Source organism: Nuphar pumila, chromosome 7 (genome assembly GCF_984573655.1).
Source record: "Nuphar pumila chromosome 7, dmNupPumi1.hap1.1, whole genome shotgun sequence".
Lineage (NCBI taxonomy): Eukaryota > Viridiplantae > Streptophyta > Magnoliopsida > Nymphaeales > Nymphaeaceae > Nuphar > Nuphar pumila.
This window is the reverse complement of record NC_143255.1, coordinates 121,441,460-121,468,967: the sequence shown is the minus strand read 5'-3', so window position 1 is coordinate 121,468,967 and position 27,508 is coordinate 121,441,460. Positions and strand designations below refer to the sequence as shown.

General features: G+C 41.3%; 2 protein-coding genes across 2 annotated transcripts; both read left to right on the top strand.

Annotated features, from left to right (window-relative positions):
• The first annotated feature begins 888 nt into the window (after nucleotides 1–888).
• On the top strand, nucleotides 889–20,948 carry LOC149833236 (putative methyltransferase PMT9). Its single transcript, XM_090012762.1, has 7 exons — nucleotides 889–1,296; nucleotides 1,515–1,679; nucleotides 2,078–2,260; nucleotides 2,439–3,033; nucleotides 18,780–18,892; nucleotides 19,003–19,223; nucleotides 20,276–20,948. Exons 1-7 carry the CDS (start codon nucleotides 1,030–1,032, stop codon nucleotides 20,577–20,579), a joined length of 1,848 nt encoding a protein of 615 aa, XP_089868888.1. The 5' UTR covers nucleotides 889–1,029; the 3' UTR covers nucleotides 20,580–20,948.
• A 1,433-nt stretch (nucleotides 20,949–22,381) lies between these two features.
• Nucleotides 22,382–24,485, top strand: LOC149833235 (GDP-L-fucose synthase 1-like). The gene is made up of 2 exons (XM_090012761.1): nucleotides 22,382–22,821; nucleotides 23,319–24,485. Exons 1-2 carry the CDS (start codon nucleotides 22,767–22,769, stop codon nucleotides 24,260–24,262), a joined length of 999 nt encoding a protein of 332 aa, XP_089868887.1. The 5' UTR covers nucleotides 22,382–22,766; the 3' UTR covers nucleotides 24,263–24,485.
• Nucleotides 24,486–27,508: the final 3,023 nt, after the last annotated feature.

The following is a 27,508-nucleotide window of genomic DNA, read 5'->3' as shown; positions in this document are numbered from 1 at the left end:
TAGAAAGTAAATAAAAGAGAGAGAGAAATGACAAAAGGAGAGATGAAAAGCTTAAGGAAGCAAAAGAGAATGGAGTTTTTCATACTTCGAAAGCAGATTTTTTAAAGCTTTTCCTTATTTTGGGGCTTGAGTTTTCGGCTTCTTAAGAAAACTTCTTTACGAAGCATGAAACTTTTGGTAACTATGATATAGATTAACATATATAATTATTATTTTAATATTGTTAATAGTTTTTAATATTATTCTAATAGAGTTTATCTAATATTAAACTAGTTGTGTTTAACATTAGATGAACTCAATTATATTAAATTAGCTAAAATACCTTTACAGAAATGATATTTTTAAAAATATATGGTTATTGCTTTTAGTATTATAAGTCATTTGAACTTGAAGGGAAATAAAAAATCAAACAACCTTCTTTGAAAAGTAACTGTACTTTTTTACCTCAAAAAGTAGTCATATGTTTTAAAAAATATCATTTTTAAAGACATTTTAGTAATGTTGAATTTATTTGCTTTTAAATACAACTAGTTTAATGTTAGATTAATCCATTTCAATAAAATGCAGTTTTAATATTAAAATATTCATTTTTTTTTATTAATTAAAATAAAAAATTACATGTCACTCCATCATATTTTCTAAAAGCTTTGAACTTAAGAATCACACCTGAAAATTACGTGTCCCTGTGACGGCAAATCTTTGTGATATAGAACAAGAGCATTCAATGAAGCTGTTTGATCAGGCAAACAAAGGTCGGCTGAATGATGTTGGAACCAAAGCAGGCGCCTAAGTGTAATTATAAAAAATTTAGGCCGCTTTTATGTAAATATCTGATCAGTCAGCTTGTTTCTGTAAATTAGCTAAATATTCAAGATAAAAAGTAAAATTGTCTCCTAAAAAATTTTCCGACTCTCACGGGAAAGAAGGAAATGCGAGCCTTCTTTCCTTCTCCTTCCCGACCGAAATTCTCTGGCTCTCTCCCTCTCTCTCACTCTCCTCTGCAACGCCGACTTCCTCATAAGCACGAAGATGAACAACAGCAGCAGCAGGAACAGTGGCGGCGGTCTCTCGTACACGAAGCTCTTCATCGCTCTGATCGCTCTCTTGGGCCTCTGCAGCCTCTACTACGGCTCCCTCCTCCCTCCTCGATCTCTCATAAGGGACGAGCTCGATGGCAGATCAGGAGAAGCCACTGATCCCTTCGTCTCCAGATTCTCTCTTTCCGCCTCAGACAATCTTGGGGGCGGCGGCGGAGGAGGGGGAGACGTTGGTTCCTACGAGCTCAGAAGCATCCCGGTACGTGATTCGATTGGAGAATTCTCTTACGCTTCTTAGAGTTTTCGTTTGATTGGTTTCTAGGGAGGAGTGTTTCCTTGGTGGTTGATTTTTGGATTGTGTGGTTCTGATTCTAAGTTGGTTTCGGGGGTATTCGATCGAGCTTCGTGGTTTCTTTCTTTCTTGTTAGAGTTTCTTGGTTCTTGATTTTTTGTTCGCTTTTTGTTTATTTTTTGTAGGTTTGCGATGCTAGTCTCTCGGAGTTGATCCCGTGCTCGGATAGGCATCTTATATACCAGATGAAATGGAAGTTCAATTTGAGCTTGATGGAACATTATGAGCGGCATTGCCCACCCCAAGAACGACGATACAATTGCTTGATCCCTCCTCCCCGTGGTTACAAGGTCAGTAATGATGAAAAAAGAAAAAGAGAAAAGACCCCACAATTTATTTATTTTTCTTGGCTTTTGGTGCTCAATTTCTTGTAAATGGTTTCTTTCACTTGATCTTATGGATATCTCCCTCTTATCTTTCTTTTTTTCTTTTTTGGGGCGGTGGTGGTGGTGGTGGGGTGGGGGGTGGCGGTTGTTCTATGATTATGTTCTTCGTCTAAGTGTAACTGATGTGAATTCGTGAAACTTTGGGTTCTTGGTAGCTTGTTGAGTTCAGTAAGATTGTTTTGTTTGAAAATTTAAAGGTACCATATGTTCTTGGTCTATGTATAACTGAGGTGGATTCATGAAACTTTGGATTCTTGGTAGCTCGTTGAGTTCAGTAAGATTGTTTTGTTTGAAAATTGAAGGTACCCATCAGATGGCCTGCAAGCAGAGACGAAGTTTGGAAGGTGAACATACCGCACACTCACCTTGCGTCCAAGAAATCCGACCAGAATTGGATGGTGGTCAGAGGGGACAAGATAAATTTCCCTGGCGGGGGAACCCATTTTCACTCTGGAGCTTATAAATACATTACTGCTTTGGCTAAGGTTTGCTCATACATCTGCTGCTTCTGTCAGTTATGGATCTTTGTGTCATTGTCACTGATCCTTCTATGTCTTTCTTTTGGTTGGTTTTATTTGTACAAGTTTTTGGTGGTTCTGCTTTTAGAGGCTGTTAATTTGATCTTGAAAGCCTGGTGACTAATTGGGGTCTGTATTGGATTAGATGCTCAGGTTCCCTAATGATAACCTCAACAATGGCGGGAACATTAGGAATGTTATTGATGTCGGCTGTGGGGTTGCAAGTTTCGGGGCGTACCTTCTTCCTCTTGATATAATAGCAATGTCGCTTGCACCTAATGATGTTCATGAGAATCAAATCCAATTTGCTCTGGAAAGGGGAATTCCTGCAACCCTTGGCGTGTTGGCAACTATGAGGCTTCCTTATCCTAGCAGGTCATTTGAGTTGGCTCATTGTTCACGTTGTAGGATTGATTGGCTTCAGAGGGATGGGATTCTGTTGCTAGAGTTGGATAGATTACTGAGGCCAGGGGGCTACTTTGCATACTCTTCTCCAGAAGCCTATGCCAAAGATGAGGAGAACCTTAGGATATGGAATGCTATGAGTGATCTTCTGAAAAGAATGTGCTGGAGAGTTGCATCCAAGAGAAACCAAACTGTCATCTGGGTGAAGCCAACAAGTAATAGTTGTTACAGAATAAGAGCTCCAGGAACTCTACCACCTTTGTGTGGTTCGGATGTGGATCCAGATGCATCTTGGCACGTACCAATGAAGGCTTGTATCATCCCATACTCAAAGAGTAAGCATCTTCGTGTTGTGGTTAGTGACTAAGCAGACTATGATATATGTCATATGTGGTTTTTGTGACTTATGCATTTGTCTTTTTCAGTTTTTCATGTTTCTTGCTTCTTGAGAGCTTGATTAAGCTCTCTTGATATAGTTGAACTATAACTAATATATTTTGACATTTTCTTTCTTATTTTTTGATAATACAAATACTCAGTCATTCAATAAAATGGTATACAACTACTCTAATATCAATCATAACTTGTGGATTTTGTATGTAGAGATATGTGCTGTTGTGATTCTTGTGAAACAAGTAAAATTTGCAATCAACATGCACATGACTGCCCTGAGGTACCGACTTGTTTAGTCCATACAGTGCGACATGTCCCGGTTGCTGACACTGGTAGCAGACCCCCTTAAAGAGAGGGCAATGGCCGATAGGATGACTCTTGTTGCACCGCTTGCATGTCGACTGAGTCTTCCCTTGCTTCCTGCCCTGAGCTACTGACTTGTTCGGGCAGTACTATAAGACATGTCTCGGTTGTTGACACTGGTAGCAGACCCCCTTAAAGAGAGGACAATGGCTGATAGGATGACTCTTGTTGCACCGCCTGCATGTCGACTGAGTCTTCCCTTACTATTATCTTTGCTGAGGATGACTTTTGTGGTTCTCCTGCTGGGTCTTCTGCCTCTTGCTTTTAACCTCCTGCATCTTGCCGCCTGCAGGTGGGTTCTTCCGAGCTCCTCCGTTACCGTTCTCACCTTTCTTCGGCTGTCCACCCTTGAATAACTCACACTCCTCATTCAGGATGGAAGCCGACTCGATGGTGTCGTTGCATTTGGTACGACAGCTGGTCATCACCTAAACCCGAAGCCCGTCCTTCAGCTCTTGCACATATTTGGCTGCCTTAGTGATGCAGCCGCGTTGGAGGAGGAGTAAAACAATGGCCCACCGTGAATCGGTGTGGCTGAACTTCTTTATTAACTCAATAAATGTTTTAATAAGTAATGGGAAATTCAATAGACAGTAAAGAATGAAAAGGAAAACAGTAAGCAAGTAAATAAAGGAATAGGAAAATGCAAGAAGGCAAAAGACGGCTGGAGTTTTCAATCTTCTCTCTTCCACGCAACCCTAGGAAGGGCCTTTTAAAGGCTGTTTACTGGACCCGGGTCGCGGGTCCAGATTTGGATCCGACCCACGATCCAGGTCAGCCTTTATCTGCAGCTGGTTCTGGGGCGTGCGAACTCCACCACGCCTGGCGTAGGTGCACAGGGGTACCTCCCTGCGTCGTGGCTCCGTCCCTGCAAGTGAGTCATACGCGCGGGGTCCTTCATCTGCCCTTTGTGGCGGATCGGGTGGCACGATGGACCCAATCGGGTCCTGCCCTGCATCATTCTCCCCTGGTTGGGAAGAAGTCGGCTCTGTCGACTTGTTGTTGCCACAATAAGCATATAGATCGGCCACGTTGAAAATAGGGGAAATATGCCAATCATCGGGCAGCTCAAGGAGGTAAGCATTCGAACCCAATCGCTGAAGGATCCTAAAAGGGCCATACTTCTTAGGACTTAATTTGCTATAGGTGCCTACAGGAAAACGCTCTGGACGCAGATACACCCAGACAATTTGACCGACCTCGAAATGGACATCACGACGACCCTGATCTACGAAAACTTTGTAGGTCTCGTAGCTTTCAACAAGTTTGGCCCGGACTTGTCTGTGAATGTCACGCATATATTCGACGGCATCAAAGGCATCCGAAGCTGGAGCTGAGAGATCTGACACAGGGGCTAGGTCAACGACATGGGTGTGAGACCGACCATACACTACCTGGAATGGAGATTTACCAGTAGAACGGTTAATGGAGTTGTTATAGGCGAACTCGGCTTGGAGCAATACGAGATCCCAAGTTTTGACATTTTCACCCACTAGGCTCCGTAACAAATTTCCTAAGGTGCGGTTCACAACTTCGGTTTGGCCATCAGTCTGGGGGTGATACGCACTACTGAACTGAAGCTTAGTTTTCAACAGGGCCCATAACGATTTCCAAAAGTGGCTCATAAAACGCGTGTGGCGATCGGAAGTGATGGTGTGAGGTAGACCATGGAAGCGGGCAACGTCCTTGAAATAATATGAGGCGACTAAAGAGGCATCGGTGGTGCGCTTGCACGGAACAAAGATAGCCATTTTGGAAAACCGGTCAACAACTACTAAAATTGAATCAAAACGACGTGGTGTGCAGGGAAGGCCCACGATAAAATTCATGGAGACATGCTCCCACGGCCGTTCAGGAATGAGTAACGGGGTATACATACCACTATTCTGACGATGCCCCTTGGACACTTGACACACATGACAGCCTTGGATGAACTTGACAACATCTTTGCGCATTTTGGGCCAAAAGTATCGTTCATCTAAGAGAGCAAACGTCTTATCATGCCCTGCTAACCCTCCTTCATGTAATTCAGAAATCAACTAAAGTCTCAGGGAGAAATTGGGCACACATAATTGGTTACCACGGAAGAGGTAACCATTATGGATACAAAAACGGGGGTCGAGGGTGCGATCTGAAGAGATGCACCCTTCCCAGATTTTGTGAAAATCAGGGTCCGTGGGATATAACTCTTTGCATTGTTCAAAACCAATGACCTGCACTGACATAGTCATCAGAAGGTTGTTCTTCCTACTAAGATCGTCAACCACCTTGTTCAGGGTACCAGATTGATGCCGAAGCGAAAAGGTGTACTCTTGCAAGAAGCTGACCTACTTGGCATGACGTGCACTCAACTTCTTTTGACTGTTCAGATACTTCAAGGCCTCATGGTCCGTGTACAAGACAAATTCCTTATAAATGAGATAATGTCTCCAATAACGAAGGGCTTGTACAACGTCATAGAATTCAACATCGTAAGTGGAGTATTGGCACCTGGCCTGAGTCAGCTTTTCACTAAAGAAGGCAACAAACCTACGATTCTGACTCAAGACAACGCCAATCCCCACTTTGGAGGCATCACATTCAACCTCAAAGACTGCACTAAAATCTGGGAGAGCTAAGACAGGAGCACTGGTTATTTTTTTTTTGATGAGCGTAAAGGCTTTGCCAGCCGCGGGCGTCCAATGAAAACTAGTACCTTTTAGGCACTCTGTGATGGGGGCCATAAGGGTACTAAAATTTCTCACGAAACGTCGGTAAAACGTGGCTAACCCGTGGAAACTACGGATCTCTCCGATAGTCTTTGGGGTAGGCCAATCGACAATCGCGCGGACTTTTGCGGGGTCGGCCTTGACACCATCAGATGACACAATAAACCCTAAGAACACGACACTGGACGTCATAAACTCACACTTTTTGGCATTGGCATACAATTTTTCCTTTCTCAAAATATCTAAGACTTGACGCAGGTGACTCAAATGTTCGGACAATGAGGAACTATAGATCAAAATGTCGTCAAAGTAGACAACAATAAACTTCCCAATACACGGACGCAAGACTTGGGTCATCATGTTCATGAAGGTACTTGGGGCATTAGATAACCCAAACGGCATGACTAACCACTCGTACAATCCATCACGTGTCTTGAATGCCGTTTTCCACTCGTCCCCTTCTCGTATACGAATCTGGTGATACTCGCTTTTGAGATCTATCTTAGAGAAAATGGAGGCACCAGATAACATATCAAACATATCATCCAAGCGGGGAATGGGAAAACGGTATTTGACAGTGATGCGATTAATCGCGCGGCTATCGACACACATGCGCATGGACCCATCTTTCTTGGGAGTGAGTAAGGCGGGTACTGCACAAGGGCTAACACTCTCGCGAATGAATCCCTTTTTCAGTAATTCCTGAACCTACCTTAATAACTCAGTGTGTTCGGAGGGGTTCATGCGATATGCAGGAAGGTTGTGTAGGCTCGACCCTGGCACAAATTCAATGGCATGCTGAACTACCCTTGCCGAAGGTAATCCATCAGGTAGTTCATCCGGCATAATGTCACGGAACTCCTCTAGAAGAGGGGCAACGTCCGCGGGAATGGACACGGACGAACTCATCACAGGCTTCGCCACTAGGGCATAACAATAGCCATCTTCCTGACAATGGTCCAGGAACAGCCGGTACGAGAGGCCTGCGATTCAGGGAACTCGCTCAGGTTTGTCTACAGTGGGGAAACCAGTCTCCTTGATAGGTAGAAGGACTATCCTATGACCATTAAAGACAAAGGAGTATGTGTTCTTGCGGCCATCGTGAGTTGTCTGGCGATCGAACTGCCAGGGACGTCCCAAGAGAATGTGACACGCGTGCATAGGGGCTACATCACACCACACCTCATCGTGGTAGTGTTCCCCCATGGAAAACCGGACTAGGCATCACTGAGTGATGGGAACCTCGTTTCCTTTCTTGAACCAAGCCATCTTATAGGGTTGGGACAACTTTTCGGTGTTGAGTTTCAAGTAGACACCACACTCTCAGACACCATGTTCTCACATGCTCCGGTATCAATGATGACATCACAAGCGTGCCCCTCACAGTTGCACCGGGTCCTAAAAATGTTATTCCTTAGCCATTTCGATGGGGCCGATTCTCGGGGTGTGGTCAACACATGACGGATGAACAACAAATTTTCGACATTGCCGTCGAATTCTATAACCCCCCTCTCATCCGCAACTTCAACTAATGAATTGTCATCACTATCACTCTCACTTGCGGACTCGACAATGCCTTCAACAAGATGGGTGTTCCTGCTCACGGTTGGACACTTGGACGCGACATGTCCTAACTCTTGACACCTAAAACAATGAAGGGTCGACTCACTAGGTTTGGCTTTGGACCGGGTGTGGAAAGCTGGGCCTGACTGGTCAGGTTTGCTAAGGTCTGTTCTAGGTTTTGAATCACTAGGGGAGCTTGCTCCCCTGGTTGGGAAACTCGGCTTGGGTCGGCTGGTGGGCTCACTACGGGTCGTCCTATATTCTTGCCTCCGCTTCAGCTTGTCCTCGATGTTCATGGCGCAACTGCTGGCTTGATCTAATGTCTCCACTGTGACACAACTAAAATCGTCAGAGATAACAGGACGGAGACCTGAAATGTACCTCGTGACCTGTTGACGAGCTGTTTCCTCGATCTGCACACGCAGGGAAAGACGATGGAACTCCGCGGTGTACTCTGCTACAGTTCGGGAACCTTGGCGCAGGGTCAGGTATTCCTTGTAGGCTCGCTCGGCGTGATCCGAAGGCACGAACTTTGACTGCATCAGTCTTTGCATTTCCTCCCACGACTGTACGCGCTCTAATCCCTGCCGCTCCCTTGATCGTTGTAGCTCCACCCACCATGTCTGTGCTAGGCCTCTCAATCGCGTAGACGCTAGCGAGACACGACGATGTTCAGCGACGGTGTGATAGTCGAAGAAGAACTGCACTGCATAAGACCAGTCGAAAAACTGCTCCGCGTCGAATCGCCCTGTCGGAAGATCCAGTTTCACGCCATAAGTGGAGGAGTGGTCGGGTGCTCTCGGTTGTCGCGGTTCTACCAGTCCTGCAGGATGCTTATTCCAGAAAATATCGTCGTCCCATACTGCTTCGTTGTCCGTAGTGCGGTGTTGCTCGCCTGGATGCTGGTGCTGTCGAACTCTCCCGACGGGGGGTCGGCGGTCAGGGCGCGCCGGTTCTTGCTGACATTGCCTCGGTCTGGGTTGCCCGTGGACGGGCACCATCTGCGTCCGATATTGTGGTACTGGAATGACGGGAAGTCCAAGGGGGGGTTGAGGGTTCGGGTGGGGTTCAGGTTCCTGGCGGGTAGAGTTGGTGTAATATGGTTGTGGGTTAGGAGTATGGTGTTGGATCAGATGTTGTGTTGGGTTCTGGGTCAGGGTTGGGTAGACAAGTGTGTTTGGGTTTGGGTATGGGTATGGGTATGGGTATGGGGTCTGGTGGGTATATGGATGGGTTGATTCGCCCGATGGGATATGGATCGGGCCCATTCCTACACTACTCGTCGGACCCAGATATGGATGGGCTGGATCGGGGTTCGCGTTGTGGGGATAATAGGATTGGTTTGAACTCGATCCCCAATCCATAAGATGATGAGTCTGGTTTTGACCCGGCTCAAATCCAAACTGGAGCTCCGTCCGGGCCCGATATGGGTCTGGGTCGGTAGGGGGTCCATCATGAGGATAAAGTTTAACGAGTTGGATCTGGTTTGGGACAGCCCGCGAACCGGATCCAACGGGGTAAGCTGGATGAAGGGGTTCTGGCGCCAGACCCGTTCCCTGAGACCCAACGGACGGTCCCAGCGACACAGGCCCGGGCCCTGTAGTCATGAGGGTTCAATCCAATCAGTAGGGGCCCCCCTGTTCCCGTGCGCGGGTACGCAGTCGCTAGGCTTCCGTGCGCTAAGTCAGGGGGGTAGCAGGTTGTCTCACCGGGTCGGGTCGACAGAACACGGCCCGACGAAATACCCAGAGAAACGCTGGGGCCCTGTCGTCCCATCCCGGCCTGTAGTGCCCCCAGTTGCCACGAGCTAGGGCCTACCGATGGGCCCAGCGTAATGCTGGGGTCCCGATGGTTCGGGCTGGCCAGGGTCGTGGTCGCAGGGTGCTGGTACCCCAAAACCGGGCCTGAAAAAGGACCCAGTGGGACGCCGATTCCCTGCAGGGTCGAGTTTACTTGCGAGGCAGCCATATTGGATAACTCCCTTGAGTTCGCTACCCCCACAGAGGGAACGTCGCCCCTTGAAACACCCCGAAGTTGCTGGAAAGTACCCGGATTGGGAGTCTGCATCGGTGCCGTTGGGAGCGAAGGAACATTACTGTGCTGAAGTTGGTTCGATGGACAGATTGAAGAAAGAGTAGGGTTCACGCCTGTCTCCGCGCCATCCACCAGATCTGCGCCTGCGACTAGGGGTTGTGGCCCGGATGCTTCAAGGGTCACCAGTCGTTCATCGAAGCCATCCATTCTCTTTGATAGTCTGGCAATATCCCTGCTCATCCGCAACATATTTTCTTGGATTTTGTAAGTACATCCATCACATGCAACATCGGATCTTCACTGCAAGCCTCCTCACGTTCCTCGCCTCGTGCCGGATCGGTCCCTGCTTCAAGAGCCATCTCGCTGGTGAAGAAAGGATGCGGTTCTGATACCACTTTGATGCAGCCGCGTTGGAGGAGGAGTAAAACAATGGCCCACCGTGAATCGGTGTGGCTGAACTTCTTTATTAACTCAATAAATGTTTTAATAAGTAATAGGAAATTCAATAGACAGTAAAGAATGAAAAGGAAAACAGTAAGCAAGTAAATAAAGGAATAGGAAAATGCAAGAAGGCAAAAGACGGCCAGAGTTTTCAATCTTCTCTCTTCCACGCAACCCTAGGAAGGGCCTTTTAAAGGCTGTTTACTGGACCCGGGTCGCGGGTCCAGATTTGGATCCGACCCACGATCCGGGTCAGCCTCTATCTGCAGTTGGTTCTGGGGCGTGCGAACTCCACCACGCTTGGCGTAGGTGCGTAGGGGTACCTCCCTGCATCGTGGCTCCGTCCCTGCAAGTGAGTCATACGCGCGGGGTCCTTCATCTGCCCTTTGTGGCGGATCGGGTGGCACGATGGACCCAATCGGGTCCTGCCCTGCATCACTTAGCCTTATCGTCAACGAAAAGGTTGGAACAATACTGCTCCAAACTCCTGAATTTGGTGGTGTAGTCCACCAAACTCATGTTTCCTTGCGTAAGATCGAGGAACTGCTGTTGCATCATTTCCCTGGCGAAGGAGAGAAAGTATGCCTCTAAGAACTCTCCTCTGAAGGTGTCTTAGGGGATGGTCTTAATGCTTGCGTACTTTACCCGACGCAGAGTGTCTCACCACTTCTTGGAATCGCCCTTCAGACGGTACGTGTCAAAGTCAGTTTGTCAGTCCTCAGGTACTAGTAGGACATGAAACACTTTCTTAGTCTTCTCGACTCAGCTCTCAGCGTCTTTAGGGTTGGCCTTCTAGAAGAAAGTTGGTGGATTTAACTTTAAGAACTTCTCGTAGGTGACAACTGATGTAGGATGAACACACGTCGTAGGCTGCGCCGTCTGCGCTTGGATATGCATGGTCACAGTCTCAGCCAAGCTGTTGACAACTTTTGTCAAGAAGTCCCTCTGGTTCTGCCAGTTCACGGGATTGCTAGAACTAGAACAACCATGAGCATACGTTTATAAAACAAATTCAACTGAAATTTATTAATAAACTTACTTTACCTGCCTGAATCAAACCTACCTCCTTAGGATTGATCTCGGTACAACAATCACAATCATATCAGACACAATTTAAATCACAACATAATGATTTAAATATAATTATTTATACAGTCAAAATATAAAAATTTCTAAATTTCAAGACAGTAAGGAGACAAATTTCACAAGATAGCTCTTACCACTGATGTAGAGACCGCTTATGGAGTAGAGTTTTTGACTTTTATGGTGATGGTTCTGATTAGTTCTGACAAATCTTATGCATCGCTCTGATACCAACTCTATAATGACCCCAACTGACTCTCGAAAAATAGTAAAAATTTATTTATTTATTTTTAAATAATTACAGAAAACCTTCCAAGGACCCTGGGTACATTACAACTTTAATATATCCATACCACAAACCATTTCATGCATAGATTCAATAATAAAATGAACTTCATTAATTAAATCAATGAGTCAAAAGTCAATATATAAAATCGACTCCAGCTAAATCCGGTGCAGAAGTCAGAACCCAAGTCACAAGCCTCGAGTCCAACCAGCCAGTCCTACGCATCACTAAGCCCCTGTGCTTGAAAAACAATTTTAGAAAACGGGTAATAATCGAAGTCCTTGAACGAATTCTTCTAAAATTCATCATTAAAGGAAATAACATAAATTAATCATGCATAAATTTAAGAGGAAATTATAAGTAATAATAAATTATCATTCAAGCATTCAACAATATCATGCCAAATCAAATATTCTGAAATGCATGCAATTAATGTCGAACAATAACAGTTGCATGATTTAATGCACATGCACGAATAACTTTTTAAGTTATTTATCAAAGGTGTTTTTTCATGCATGTCCCTATTAAATACACATAATTTAATTTTCACTTTTTTTAAACCCGCGGATACTCAACGGGCAAAATTTTTGAGGTTCAAGTTAGTTCCAGTTATAGCTTAACACACAATTTATATTTTAATTACTGGGTTCTGCACTTGTTTCCCGACCGATATTAGAAATCCTCACCTTTAATCAGAGCATTAGGAATCACCACCTAATGTTGGGACATCAATAAAAATTTACAACTATTGACGCCACTTTATTGGTATACCAATAACTACAACTGAGTAATACCATCACCCCCAGGCAAAGTGGTTAAAAGCTCTCTAAAACCATGGTTGGGAACGTGAACCTCACATTGGGTTCTAAGGACACAATTACACACGGAGTTTTAGTATCCTCACGGTCTTCCATGATTATTATCCAAGATTCCCAGAGACATCAAAAAAGAGTATAATTACACTGTTTTGACCACTTTTACTATTTAAATAAATTTAAAGTTCTTTACACAAGAACTGTTTTGCAAATCCACATATAATAACAATTTCGGACCCTGACCCTCACAATTTAAGAGTAATTAAATTTGTAAAGCTAATATTTTTCATAAATCATTTTGCAATGCTTGAACAATTCAATAACACATGAGCAACACTTGCTCCTGACCTACATAGGCCCATAGTGGTTCACACATAACCACTAACATAATCTCAAAAGGTGATTCATGCCATTGCAAAATTTCAGTTAACATAAAACACATAGTTTCACAATTTATGTTCACAATGCACATTCACATACAAAAAAATGCGTATTTAGCCACGCACATACACATGCATATATAAAGCTTGCAGACCACACTATTCATGATCAAATTTATGCATATGAACAACAAACATGCAAACGATCTACACAAGATCAGATTTGTGCATATGATCAAAGTCATGCATATGATCTCAGTCTTGCAAACATCTAATTATAATCAAATTCATGCATATGATATACAAATTGCAAATTGACCTGTTTAGGATCAAATTTATGTACCTAATCGGCTGACCAAAATTTAATTGACAGAAATATATACAACAACAACAACTACGCCTTCATCCCAAAACAATTGGGGTCGGCGATATGAACCAAAAAAGAAAATCATTCTGGGTCTCCCACATGAATCATTTTCCTCCAATCATTTATATCCAATGCCATGTCCTCGGTGAGGTTCAATGCATTCATATCTTTTCCTATCACCTCTATTCATGTCTTCCTAGGCCTACCCCGACCTCTTTTAACTAATATATTTTCCCATTTCTCCATCCTTCTAACTGGAGCATCATTAGGCCTTTGCCGAATATGTCCAAACCACCGTAAACGATTCTCTCTCATCTTATTTTCAATGGGTGCAACGCCTACCTTCTTTCGTATCTCCTCGTTCCGAATCTTATCTTTTATTGTATTTCCACACATCCATCTCAGCATACGCATCTCAGCTACACTCATTTTTTGAATATGATGTCTCTTGGCAGCCCAACATTCTGTACCATATAGTAAAGCGGGCCTAATAGTCGTCCTATAAAACTTTCCTTTCAACCGCAATGGCATTCTACGATTGCATAACACTCCAGTTGCACTTTTCCATTTCATCCCCCCAACTTTTACCCTATGATTTACATCTCCATCAATTTCTCCATATTTTTGAATGATAGGTCCCAAATATTTGAAACAATCATGCACCGGTATTTCTTGCTCACCAAGCTTCACTACACTCCCATCACTACTTCGTTGCTTACTAAACCGACATTCCATATATTCTGTCTTGCTCTTACTCAACTTAAAACCTCTTGCTTCCAATGTCTGTCTCCATAATTCTAACTTAGCATTAACCCCAACTCTAGACTCATCAATCAAAACAATATCATCAGCAAACAACATACACCATGGCACATTTTCTTGAATTGATCTCGTAAGCTCATCCATCACTATAGCAAATAGGAAAGGGCTTAAAGCAAATCCTTGATGTAACCCAACCATTATAGGAAAATTGGTTGTCATCCCTCCACAAGTGCGGACATTGGTTACTACTCCTTCATGCATATCTTTAATTATACTAATGTACTTGAGAGAAACACCTTTCTTAATCATTGTCCACCAGAGAACGTCCCTAGGTACTCTATCGTATGCCTTCTCCAAATCAATAAAAACCATATGCAAATCTTTGTTCCTCTCTCTATTTCTCTCAATAAGTTGTCTAAGAAGATGTATAACTTCCATAGTTGATCTTCCAGGCATAAAACCAAATTGATTCTCCGATATCATGACAATCTTTCTCAACCTAGACTCAATCACCCTCTCCCAAAGTTTCATAGTATGACTCATGAATTTTATACCACGATAGTTTGTGTAATCTTGTATATCACCCTTATTCTTATATAGAGCCACCAAAATACTCTTCCTCCACTCATTTGGCATCTTATCTGTCCGCCAAATCTTGTTAAAAAGATTTGTCAACCATTCTAAACCTTTCTCTCCCAAGCACTTCCAAGTCTCGATAGGTATACCATCTGGGCCAACTGCCCTTCTTGATTTCATTTTCTTCAAAGCCTCTGCAATTTCTTTCTTTTGAATCTTGCGCATGAAGTCATGATTCATCTCATGAAAAGGAATGGAGAAGTCTCCAAGATCCTGAGCATGACTTTCATTAAATAGCTTATCAAAATAATCTTTCCATCTCTCCTTAATCTCCTCATCTTTGACTAAAACCCTTTGCATTTCATCTTTGATACATCTAACCATACCCAGATCCCTCGATTTCCTATCTCTCATCTTTGCAAGCCTATAAATATCCTTCTCGCTCTCTTTGATATCCAACTTGTCATAAGCCTCCTTATATACCTTATCCCTCACGTTCTGAACTACTTTTTTAGCTTTCTTCTTTGCTATCATATACTTCTCTAAATTCTCATTATCACGATTCTTATTTAGATTTCTATAACACTCTCTTTTAACCTTAATAGCTAATTTGACATCATCATTCTACCATGATGTATCCTTACCTAGCGGTGCACCGCCTTTAGACTCACCCAATACCTCCTTAGCCACCTTTCTCATGCCACCCACTATCTTATTCCACATTGATTCTGAATCCTTCTCGAGACACCAATCAGCTTCCTTAACTACCTGATCTACAAACATTCCTTGTTTAGCTCCTTTCAGTGCCCACCACTTAATTCTAAGATCTATCCTATGTCTATCCCTTTTGCGGCATTGTCTAATTCTAAGATCTAAAATTAAGACTCTATGTTGTGTAGCTACACTTTCTCCCGGTATAACCTTACAATCGATGCAACAACCTCTATCTCTCTTTCTAAGTAGGAAAAAATCTATCTGACTCGTATTAACCCCACTTTTAAATGTTACTATGTGAGACTCCCTCTTCCTAAACCAAGTGTTTGCTAAGATCATATCATAGGACAAACCAAAATCTAAAATCCTTTCTCCACTTTCGTTTCTTTCTGCTATACCATAGCCTCCATGGATACTCTCAAATCCATCCCTACTAATGCCTACATGCCCATTAAGGTCACCGCCGATGAAAAACCTTTCTCCATAAGATATCCCTTGTACTACTTCATCTAAATCTTCCCAAAATTGACGCTTAATGGAATCATCTAAACCTACTTGAGGTGCATAAACACTAATAATATTAATAATATCTGTACATAATACTAATTTAATAAGTAAAATCCTATCACCCTTCCTACGGACCTCAACTACATTATCTATAAACTCACGACTCATAACAATCCTTACTCCATTCCTATTCCTATTTATTCCTGCATACCAAATCTTATATCCCCAAGGTTCTATCACTTTTGATTTCTCACCTACCCATTTGGTTTCTTGTAGACATAAAATATCAATCTTTCTCCTACGCATAACATCTACTAACTCTACCAACTTATCAGTTAAAGACCCTATGTTCCAAGTGGCTAACCTAATTTTATGGTCTTGGACTAACTTCTTTACCCCCACCCGTCCAACAAAGTGAGGGAACCCTATCCTATTTGACACCACACCCGGGCGCCGGTATGACGCGTCGCTTCCGGGCGACGACCTAGCAACCCTTGCCCATTTATCATCGACAGAAATATATATATATATATATATATATATATATATATATATATATATATATATATATATATATATATATATATATATATATATATATATTCTGATCAGATTCATGTACATGATCAACTTTATTTATATGAATCAACTAACAGAAATGTGTACATAATTTCTGATTAGATTCATGTACATGATCAGCTGATTGCAAACTGCACATAATCAGCTTTCTGTACATGAATCGGCTAACATAGATAGGTATAAATTTTTTTATTAGACTTAGGTACATGATCAGCTAACTGCAAATTGCACGTGTAATCAGCTTTATATACATGATCGGCTGACATAGATCAGCTTCATGTATATGATCAACTTCATGTACATGAATCTGCTAACAAAAATATATATGTGCTAATTAGATTCATGTACATGATCAACTTCATGTGCATGAATCGACTATAAAAAATACATGTGTGTTGATCAAATTCATGCACATGATCATCTTCATGTACATAAACTGGTTAACAAAAAAATACATGCGTGCTGATTAGATTTATGTACATGATCAGCTTCATGTACATGAATCGGCTATCAAAGATACGTATGTGTGTTAATCAGATTCATGTCCATGAGCAGCTTTATGTACATGAATCGGCTATCAACAAAATATGTATATGCATCAGGTATAATCAACAAACAAGTACAACACAAGCTTATGATCAACCAATGTGTAGAACCAATCTGTCCAGATCATGTATATGATCAGCAGACATGTATAACACGTCTGTCTAGATCATGTACATGGTCTGCAGCCTGATATATACATATATCAGATTCCAATCCTTGATCTGAAATACATATATATATCAAATTCAAAACATGATCTGAAACATATATGTAAATCAGATTCATCATTAATTAGCAGTCTGAAACACACACACACACACACACACACACACACACACATATATATATATATATATATATAATTCAGACATGAGATCGACAGGCTGAACATATATGCATATACGTATATGATTCAAACTCATAAAATCGACAGACTGAAATTATGCACATAAACATCAGGTTCATGCAAATGAAATCGGCAGATTAAAAAAAACATGTTTCAGATGCATGAACATGAACTCGGCAAAACTGATATATATATATATATATATATCTTTGTGATTAGATTTTCTTTTTTCCTCTCTAAACCCATGCTCGAATTGATTTACACTAACTCCTTGCCCGTGCGAATTAAGAGAGAAACTTGTACCTTGATTTTTTATTTGAAAAAGAACTAAAAGAATAATGAAAATCGATGTCGAAGATCTTTTTCTTCTTCTCTCTTTTCCTCTCTTTTTCCCTCTCTCACGATCTTTTTTTCTTCCTCTCTCTATCTTTCTTTCTCACCTCTCTCTCTCTCTCTCTCTAGAAATTGACTTCTAGAGAGAGGGGTTCTAAGCCCTATAATTTTAAAAACTTACCCTTATCTTCTCTTATTTATTTTTTTATATTTTATTTTATTTTATTTTAAGGGGGCCGAGACAGAGACTTTCTGTCTTCGTCTCGCCATTGAGAGGATGCCGGCAACTCCTCTGTTGCCGACTTCCTCTTCTTCTCTTCCATTCCCTATAACGGTGCCGATAACCATGGCTGTCGGCCATCACTCCTCAGACTCATCGGCTGTCAGCCTCTCAAGGAAAATCAGACGGAAGAAAATAGGGGAAAGGGAAAAGCAATTACTTGCGGTGGTCACCGGCGGTGCTCTAGTGACTGCCTCCCTCCCTCCTTCCTGACTTTCTCGAGGTATGCTCTCTCTCTCTCTCTCTGCAACTTTTTCTCTTTTTTTTTAGACTCTCTTTCTCACTCTCTGTATATCAAGAGAGGATAACCCTCACCCTCCACCTGCTGGTCGTGGGGGGTGAGGTTTATCCTCACCCCTTTCCCATGGCGAGTGAGGGAGACGGTTGGGGAACTGTCTTCCTCATTCATTGGGGACCTCTTTTTTTTTATTTTTTTTACCTTCCCCACCCGACGAATTCGTCGGGTGGGTTTTACGCATAATCTTTGCGTTTCATATGAGTATTGACAGCAAGAGCTTCATGAAAGATGAGCTCCCACATCAACCTCTGGAAGTTATTTTTATTGTTGAATATTCAATATGATTGTATTTTGGTTCAGCTTAGTGCTATACCTTGTTTGTTCTCTTTGTTGTACTGTTTTGTATGTTAAACCGGAAGGGTTTGAGAGTGAGCCTAGCTTAGGGTGAGGCGTGAATTAGTTCCCAACAGTGAGATCAAGTGCATGCATGCAAAATATCACTCCCATGGAAGAATCAAGCAGTTAAGTATTGAAAAGCTGCTGATGTTGTCTAATTCAGATGATCTTGTTGATATTTTTCTAACGTGAAAAAATTGACTTTATTTGCTCTATAGTTAGAAATTTCACAATTGAGTAGGTTGTGTTTGTGTTCATGCATGTAATTTCTTATTGACTATTTGTTTGATAGAATTCTTTTGCATTATGCTTGGGTTTGGGTATACATTTTTTGTTTCCCTGAAATTATTTTGTTTTCTATGGCAACAAAGAGACGCATCAGGAAAAAGGTAGTGGCCTGGTTCCATGGCCTCAAAGGCTTTCAACACCGCCACCTCGCTTAGCAGAGTTAGATATTAGTAGTGAGGGATTTCTTGAAGACATGGTAATTTTTTTTACTATTTTTTATGTTTATGACATTCAATTCTGTTCTTTGCTTTACCTTTTTCATTAATTTCTAAATTAAGTCAACAAGAAAGACCCTATACAAATCAGGAGATATGGCATTGGAGGGTTATTCAGTACTGGCAGCAGATGAAATCTGAAATAGAGGCGAACACTTTCAGAAATATCATGGACATGAATGCAAATCTGGGAGGTTTTGCTGCTGCCCTTAAAGATAAAGATGTCTGGGTGATGAATGTTGTTCCTGTGAACAGCTCTAGCACATTGAAGATCATTTATGACAGAGGCCTTATCGGAACTGTGCATGACTGGTAAGAATAAATCCATTGTTTGCAGTAAGAGTTACCTGTGTCTTAGTTGGACGCTGAAGAGATTTTTTTTTTGAATTTTCTTTCTACACAAACCATTTATTGTTGCATAGTAATTATTGTGGCAACTTGTTTGCTCTGCATGTCCTAAAAAACTTTCTGCATGTGTGAAATTGGTGTGTCCATGCTTGCATACATGTTTGTGTGCATGTGTGTGTGTGTGATTAAAAATACAATCTAGTAAAATTGTGCTCCTGTTGCAAATCAAACTGAAAATGAAATATGCATAAATGTGTATGTTGGTATGTGTGGGTCACTGGATATGCTATGGAAGCCTATAATATGGAGGCCACTGGATCATGACCATATACAGAGACTCAATAACCATGGTTTTCATAACACTTTCCTATGAAAACTTCGGTAAATATGCCTTTTACTTTGCATCTCTTGAGCTTATTGGTTGGCCCATTGTTTGTTTGTGTCTGGAAAATAATTTTGTTGGGTGACCTTCGAGCAGATCTTGGGCTTTCATGGATTGCGGGTTACATAAAATATGGTGCACTTTTTCAAGTGAGACTAGTACTTTCCTAAAGAATTCATCAAAATCCTTACCTCTTGTGGAGATGGTATCATGCATCAGAGTGGCTTATTGTTGCATATCCATTGTGGATGAAGTCCCAGACGTGGTACTGACCCTGTCAAACCCATGTGGTTTTGTTCATAAATTGTTGTGTCGCCTTTGGAGTCTCTGTTGACAAGGTGTGTGTGGGGGGGAATAGGTATATTTTCTATTGTCTGTTTACCAGAAACAGTGTTTGGATTACTGTTTTAATGCCAGTGATTAGTATATTACCTTTCATTAGAGTCTCTACGAACTAGTGAAGTACTAGGTTCTGTTAACGTGAAGATGGCTTCTGCGAGTTTGATCAACCTCATTGCTTCTATGGAGACACTTGGTGTGAAGTAATCTAGAGGTTGTGCTTTTTAATGTCAATCTAGCTCAAAGAAAGTGTTGTCTGTAATCATCTAAAGCTGATTTGCTGCATCTGGTTCAGGTGTGAATCATTTTCAACATATCCTCGAACTTATGATCTCCTTCATGCTTGGACTGTATTTTCTGAGATTGAGACTCAGGGATGCAGTATCGTGGATCTGCTTATTGAAATGGATAGAATTCTACGGCCTTCAGGCTTTGTCATCATAAGAGACAAGAAATCTGTTGTGGATTACATCCGGAGGTTTTTCATAGCCTTGGGTTGGGATAGTTGGTTGTCCGAAGTTGAGCCCGGTGTTGATGCTCTGTCGCTTCAAGAAGAGAGAGTATTGATTGCTCGAAAGAGAATGTTTGAAGCACATTAATGATCTGGGTAGCACGACCTGTAAAGTGATTCATCTGTATTTCTTTTTCATGAAAAGGATGGAAGACTAAGGCTGCTGTGATTTGTCACCTTCCAGCACCAAGAGTGCTAAACCACAGCTCTGCATTTCAGATTCTAACGCTATTTTGATTCTTCACAGCCTTTTAAATTGCCTGACTGGAAAGGGAGATCTTTGATGGGCGCAGTGCCTTCAAATTTTGTCTAATTTGAGTGTGATCAAGAAGTGTAATGAGGTTCACCGTTTAGTCAGGATGTTGTTACTAAACCGTGCTTATGGAAGTGGAGAAATAATGCCCGGACTTATTCTGCATGTGTAACTGTTGAAATAAGATTCTCTGGCCTTTTTTTCTTATATTATCTCCGATTTTCTCTTTAGCCATTTCATTTTGAGATATCGATAGCTGGAAAACACAATTCTCATACCATAATAATATTTGAGCTTAAATGTTGAAATTGTTATGTAGTTATGGATTAAGAAATAGTTATTTGCTGCATACTTATGAGACTATTTTAGCCTCAAATAAAGGGAGAGAGAGAGAGAGAGAGAGAGAGAGAGAGAGAGAGAGAGAGAGAGAGAGAGAGATGTCATTATTGTTTCGATATATATTTGAATGTTCAATCCCAGACATCATTTTTCTTATATTTTTCAATAGATCTGTTTCCAATTTGTTGCTAAGCTCGCTTACCAATTTTTCTTCATGTCTCTAAAAAATCTTTATTAATTAACATACCCTAAAACAAGTTCTTAATTAGTTCATTAAATAATGCTTCAACTGCACATTCCATCTTCGATTTTATCATACGTAAACATTTCCCTTTCATCTCTTGTTAATTGGTTTAGCAAACTCACGATATCAGCAAGAGGTCCATTCCACCCTTAGCTACCTCAGGTCGGATTCTATATTATTTAAATATGAAAAAAGCTTAAAATTTATTAGTAGGAAATAGAAACGTATTTGCAGCCAATCTGAGCTAGGGCTAACAACGGGTTGGACCCCAGCTGGATCTGATGGGTCCAGACTAGATCTGAATTTGAGGTGCTTGTATCTGGACTGAGTGCTGGCTCAGATACCAAGAACCAGACACAATAAAATCTCTATCTTTAGATATTTTAGATGTAAAAATTCCAGATTTTGATTAGGTCTTAGGTTGGACTCCGGGTCTGGTTTGTAAACTTTCAAACGACTTGGGTTAATATATTACTCGAATCTTGTGGACCTGATCTGATTGGCTAATCAGACCAACTTAGACATCCTAATACTATTGGGTTGAAACGAGTTGGTTAAGATCCAATCCATTCATAGGCTCAATCTAGACTATTTAGGGCATTACATTATGTACGTCTTGAATTCTTGACCTGCTTCTCGACGAGGGTTTCTTCGTAAAAAGAAAAAGAAAAAGAAAAACTATTTTCATTAATATTGTGCCTGCCCTTTGACTTCACACATGGTTGATTTACATCTTCCAATGCTAGCAGATCATTATTTTAAATCTTGGGTGTGTCTTACGTCGGTATATCGAAACTGAAGCAGGGTCCGCATCAAATTTCAAGGTAAACAAATATTGAATATTAATAATTTTAAGTATTATTTCAATAAAAAATAATTTTTTATTGATTAAAAATGAAAAAATTTCGTGTCCTTGTGTGCTGTTTAAAAAAAAAAACTAGACTTGCACGTCGGATTCGTGTCACGCGTCCTAGTGTCTACGTGTCTTTGTGACATGATTGCCAAGTGAGGTGCGGTGGGGGATGATGAGAATCAGATGTGCGACCTCAATTGCTGTCTGCCATTTACGGGAAAGCATATCCCCAGCAGAATCTGAGGCAGAGTCTGCTACCGACACACACCACACCTCCCTCGTTGATGCTTCTTAGCAGATTGTAAATCTATAATAAGCAAAAGCGACTCACATGGTATGCTGAGTGCGCGGTACGCTTACAGTCATTGGGGGGCTTTGGCTTTGATTGCCTCTCGCAAACGTGCCCATCACTCTCCCCTCCCTCTTTCTCTTTGTTCGGTGACAGATCGCCGATCCCAAGGATTTTAAGCTCGAGAAGAAGAAGAAGAATCCGATAATAAAAGGAGGGCGGTTCTTTTCTGCTCGATCCACGTCCACCGGGATCGAATCGTCAGAAGAGGGGGGTGAGGGTATCCGAAGGCAGACCATGTCTCTGCAATCGAGTGGTGAAATAACGGGTAATGGTGGTGCTGCTGATGGTGGTAAGACCTCCCCTCTCTCTCTAGAAAAATCACACTTTTTTTTAAGAAACCCACGATTTCCCCCTTTTTTGGGGATTTTATTGATGATCCAACGATAGAAAAGGTCCTTTTGGTACTTGGGTGTTCTTCATTTTCGTTGCTACGATAGTTAGATGCTCTCTCTCTCTCTCTGTTTTGATCTTTTGGGGTTTTTCAAATTGAAGTTATGTCAATCTCTAATATATATATATATATATATATATATATATATATATATATATATATATATATATATATATATATATATATATATACGTCCTTGGAGAGGGGAAAGACCCAAAAATATGAATCTGTTGAATGCGACTTTCAATGTCTGCTTATCTGGAGAGGAAAAGCAATATCTTTTTCATTGAACCGAAATTATGCTTTAGTTTATACCAAATTGGAGCATCTTATGGTGTAATGAATTATGCAGCTTGAAATTGGGCTTCTCTGATATAAGCTTGCTTTTGTTCCAGTTTCGTTCTTGGATGATAAATCCGCCAAGGTTTTTGTTGCGGGTCACCGGGGTTTAGTGGGCTCGGCTGTTGTGAGGAAACTGCTTGAGTTGGGCTTTCAGAATCTAGTCCTTAGGACCCACAAAGAGTTGGATCTAACCAGGCAATCTGACGTCGAGAGTTTTTTCTTTGAGGAGAAGCCCAAGTACGTGATCTTGTCGGCTGCGAAAGTAGGAGGCATCCACGCAAATAACACTTATCCTGCTGATTTCATAGGCATCAATTTGCAGATACAAACCAATGTGATTGATGCAGCTTACAAGAGTGGTGTGAAGAAACTTCTGTTCTTGGGTTCTTCATGCATTTACCCCAAGTTTGCTCTGCAACCGATAACAGAAGATGCATTGCTCACTGGTCCGCTTGAGCCGACCAATGAATGGTATGCGATTGCGAAGATCTCTGGCATAAAGATGTGTCAAGCATACCGCATACAGTACAATTGGGATGCAATATCTGGTATGCCCACCAATCTGTATGGTCCAAATGATAATTTTCACCCCGAGAATTCACATGTTCTACCTGCTCTGATGCGTCGATTTCATGAAGCTAAGGTCAATGGTGCAAAGGAAGTTGTTGTTTGGGGAACTGGTTCACCCCTCCGTGAATTCCTTCATGTTGATGATTTGGCTGATGCAGTTGTGTTCCTTATGGATAAGTATAGCGGGCTAGGTCACTTGAATGTGGGAAGTGGAAAGGAGGTGACCATTAAAGAACTTGCAGAGCTTGTGAAGGAAGTTGTTGGATTTGAAGGAGAGCTTGTGTGGGACACTACAAAGCCAGATGGGACTCCACGAAAACTCATGGATAGTTCAAAATTGGCTGGTCTGGGATGGGTTCCAAAAATTTCTCTGAGGGATGGACTTGTCGACACATACAAGTGGTATTTACAGAAGCGACAAGAATAATGCCTTCTGTTATGTTGACTGAAACCTGGGACATATTGTGAGTTCTCAGGCTTGAATAATGTGTCCAATATTAAGAACAGTTATTGCTGTTTTCTGTTTAATTTTTTTTTTTCGATGAACGCTGTTTTCTGTTTAATTACTGCTGCTTTTTTGTGCTTGTTCATGTAACACACATTTTTTGCCAGTATGTATATGTTCAAATCTGAATGCATTTTATCATTCCGTGGGCATGAGAGTTATTGATTTTCCTCGTGAACTTTCTACCATGACATGGTAAAGATGATTTGCAGTATAAAGGAAGCTTCATCACTTAAAACTGATTCAAGTTTTAAAAGTTACTAGGAATGTAAATGGTGATTCCAAGGATCCAGAGATCTCAAGGTGAATAGAATGGAAGGGTATGCATCAATGTTTGCACCTATTGTCCATTCCTGTTTTAGTGGTTGATATCTCTTTCTCTAATCACAATGATTGGCTCCAAGAAATAAGGTCCAGAACATGATATGACATCTTAAAAAGGTCAAACATATGACAATAAAGTTTATATTCAATAATTTTAGGACAATCAAGTTCATTATCTCCCATTAGCTTATTCTCCACTGTTGTCTCATTTGTGCTTTTCTCAAAGTCTGTTCTTATTTGACCATTTGGCAGCCTGATGTACTGCATTTGTAGATCTTGATATTTTGTCTAGTCATTATTGATGCAGATTATATTCGAGCAAAAGACATCTTTAGCTATGGAAACAATCCTGTTTCATGCTTGAAAAAACCATATGCATCTTAGACTGCCTACTAAAGCTTGCTGCAGATGCCAACCATTGTCTTCCAATATCTTTAGACTGAGCCTTGGAATTGTGAAGTTGTTGTGTAACACTTTTTTCTCGGCATATGCATCTGATTAGCTAAACTGTGTCAGAATTGTTCATTTTTCATGAAAGGATTAGTGTTAAGTGCTGGTTTGGGGCAAGGCATTGTAGTAGTTGGAAATTTAGGAGAGCAGCTAAGGAGTTTTTTTTTCAGTAAGAAGGAATGCACAAATCCATGGAGTGGTGATATTTGTGGGTTCTACATTTTTGGATGCGCTTCTTACATCTAATAACTATTGTCAAAGCCTCCTTCCCAAACGGAACCCTCCTTTGCTGCTTTATCATTATTGTGTTTGCTTTGTTGTGAAGGATCTTGAATGCTAAATAAACTACTTTTTGTAATACAACTTGCAACTTGCATCCATATGAAATTTCTGCAGATTGTTGTAGCATGTTTTCATGCTTATGGTGGTTATATATGGGTTGCAATTGGGAATATATGTCAGGGCTTGGTCGACGTGATACTGTATCTGTTCACCTTCATCCTTTTTGTTAATAGCAAAAACACCTTTGCTTTTTTCATGTATGGCAGCTTGGCAGTTGGCCTCTCTTGGGCTATATTCTTATCACTGTTTCACTAGTCACTACCTCTATTACATATTACATTAATTGCAGAAAATTGCATTGACATGTGATCATCGACATGAAGGCTCAAATTGAAGAGATCTTTTATGTTTTGGGCTTCCTGAATGTTCTGTGAATTGTGTATGATTTCTGTTTAGGTCATACTTGGCCTGATTATTGTTGAGATTCTGAATTCTGTGAAAGTTGTCTTTTTTGTTCATAAAACATTACAGATGGATGTTTCTCTGACCTTCCCTTAGTGACATGGGAATATTGTGATACTTTGGCCATTTGCTCCCTAGTTGATGTCATTCCCCTCTACAGCTGGCACTGGGTGATGACTAATGAATTAGGGGCATCCATCAAAGTTTCAGGGTGTAGTACAGGGCTGGAACTGTAGTTTTCATATCCAGAAACTTCTATGGAGGTAGTTCCGAGCTAACAGATGACCTTGGAAAATTGTGCTAGTCATCTGCCAAATTGACCCAGCCAACCAGGTTTATACTGTGAATGCAAAATTAGGCAGTAACATGGAAATTATGCACTAAAATTGCAGGAATATCACTGCTGAGCAGTTCTCCTACATTAGATTCTAAGGTCTTTGAGCCCAGTTGTGATTTAACTGTGCACAGCAATGATTGGTATGGAAATTTGTCCTAGTGCGGTGATTTTCCAACCCTTGTTTGCTGAGGTATTTGAGGTCCAATCAATCTGAATGGAACTGCCTTGCGGGCATCTTTGGATGCTCACTTGCACCCTTAGATGCACAGGTCAGACGATGCCAAGAAACAATTAAAGATCATACAACATCCTGATGAAGATAACATTCACACACTTGCTGATTCATTACTAGGTCTGGTTGTGGGAGGATCTGCATCATATCAGTTCTTTCAGTACTTAAAATGATTGTCTGGACTGTTGTTCTATGCAAAAGTGATTAAAGGATGAGGAAAGGTCGTTATTGTTGAGCATGGACTTGTTTTTTATACAAACTGAATTTAAACAACTTTGTTAGAACATGGATTTGGAACACCCGCACTTTGCTGACTATGCCTGAACTGGTTAGAGTTGGATTGTCATTTCTTGTTGCCATATTGCTAAAACATAAACTCTGAATGGGATACTCCTACCTAAAAACTTTGCCTAAAACCATTGGCCTATTAACTTCTCTGTAAGTAGATTAATTCGACAATTGAAGATGTTTTCAGGAAGGAGGAATCCAATACCATTCCCTGCTTGCTTAGAGAATCTTTTTGTTCCTTCGATAATTGACGTTCCAGTGCTCTCCGAAAGTACCAGTTATTTTAAGCAGTTTGTTCTAAAGTTTTGTGGACTTCAGGTCAAGTCTGATTTATCAGTATTATGGAGACAAGAATCAACTGACCAGCTTGATATTGAATGGAAAAGCTGTCTGCTGCGTGCATGTGGAGTTTCTTTAGTGATGCTCAATCACTTCTGAAGCCAAACAAGAATTGTTCTAAGATTAATATGTAGATTTTTTCCATTATTCTTGCGTTCTTTTGTTAAAAACCATGTAGGCCCCTATGTCAACCTTGAAAAGAGTTCTATGATCGCTCAGGATACCAAAATGCAGAGATCCGCTACACTTGAGTAGGGGTGTCAATGAGTCGGGTTTGACCTGTACCCAACCCGTACCAAACCCTATATGGTCAGGTTTGGTGATAAACAAGAAGGTCCAATTACAATCTGGGTCAGACTCGAAGGGTCTGATTAATATAACCTGGGCCCGACCCGAGTTTCGATTAAGATCCACAAATTTTCAATGTAAAAAGGATAAAAAAAATTCATTTTAG

What these genes read in the sequence shown, in the direction of transcription:
- LOC149833236 (XM_090012762.1), top strand. Translation starts at nt 1,030, where the DNA reads ATGAACAACAGCAGCAGCAGGAACAGTGGCGGCGGTCTCTCGTACACG. An exon ending in ACATTACTGCTTTGGCTAAG is followed by an intron (nt 2,261 to 2,438) that starts GTTTGCTCATAC and finishes GTATTGGATTAG; the next exon opens with ATGCTCAGGTTCCCTAATGA. An exon ending in ATCGGAACTGTGCATGACTG is followed by an intron (nt 19,224 to 20,275) that starts GTAAGAATAAAT and finishes CATCTGGTTCAG; the next exon opens with GTGTGAATCATTTTCAACAT.
- LOC149833235 (XM_090012761.1), top strand. Translation starts at nt 22,767, where the DNA reads ATGTCTCTGCAATCGAGTGGTGAAATAACGGGTAATGGTGGTGCTGCT. An exon ending in TGGTGGTGCTGCTGATGGTG is followed by an intron (nt 22,822 to 23,318) that starts GTAAGACCTCCC and finishes CTTTTGTTCCAG; the next exon opens with TTTCGTTCTTGGATGATAAA.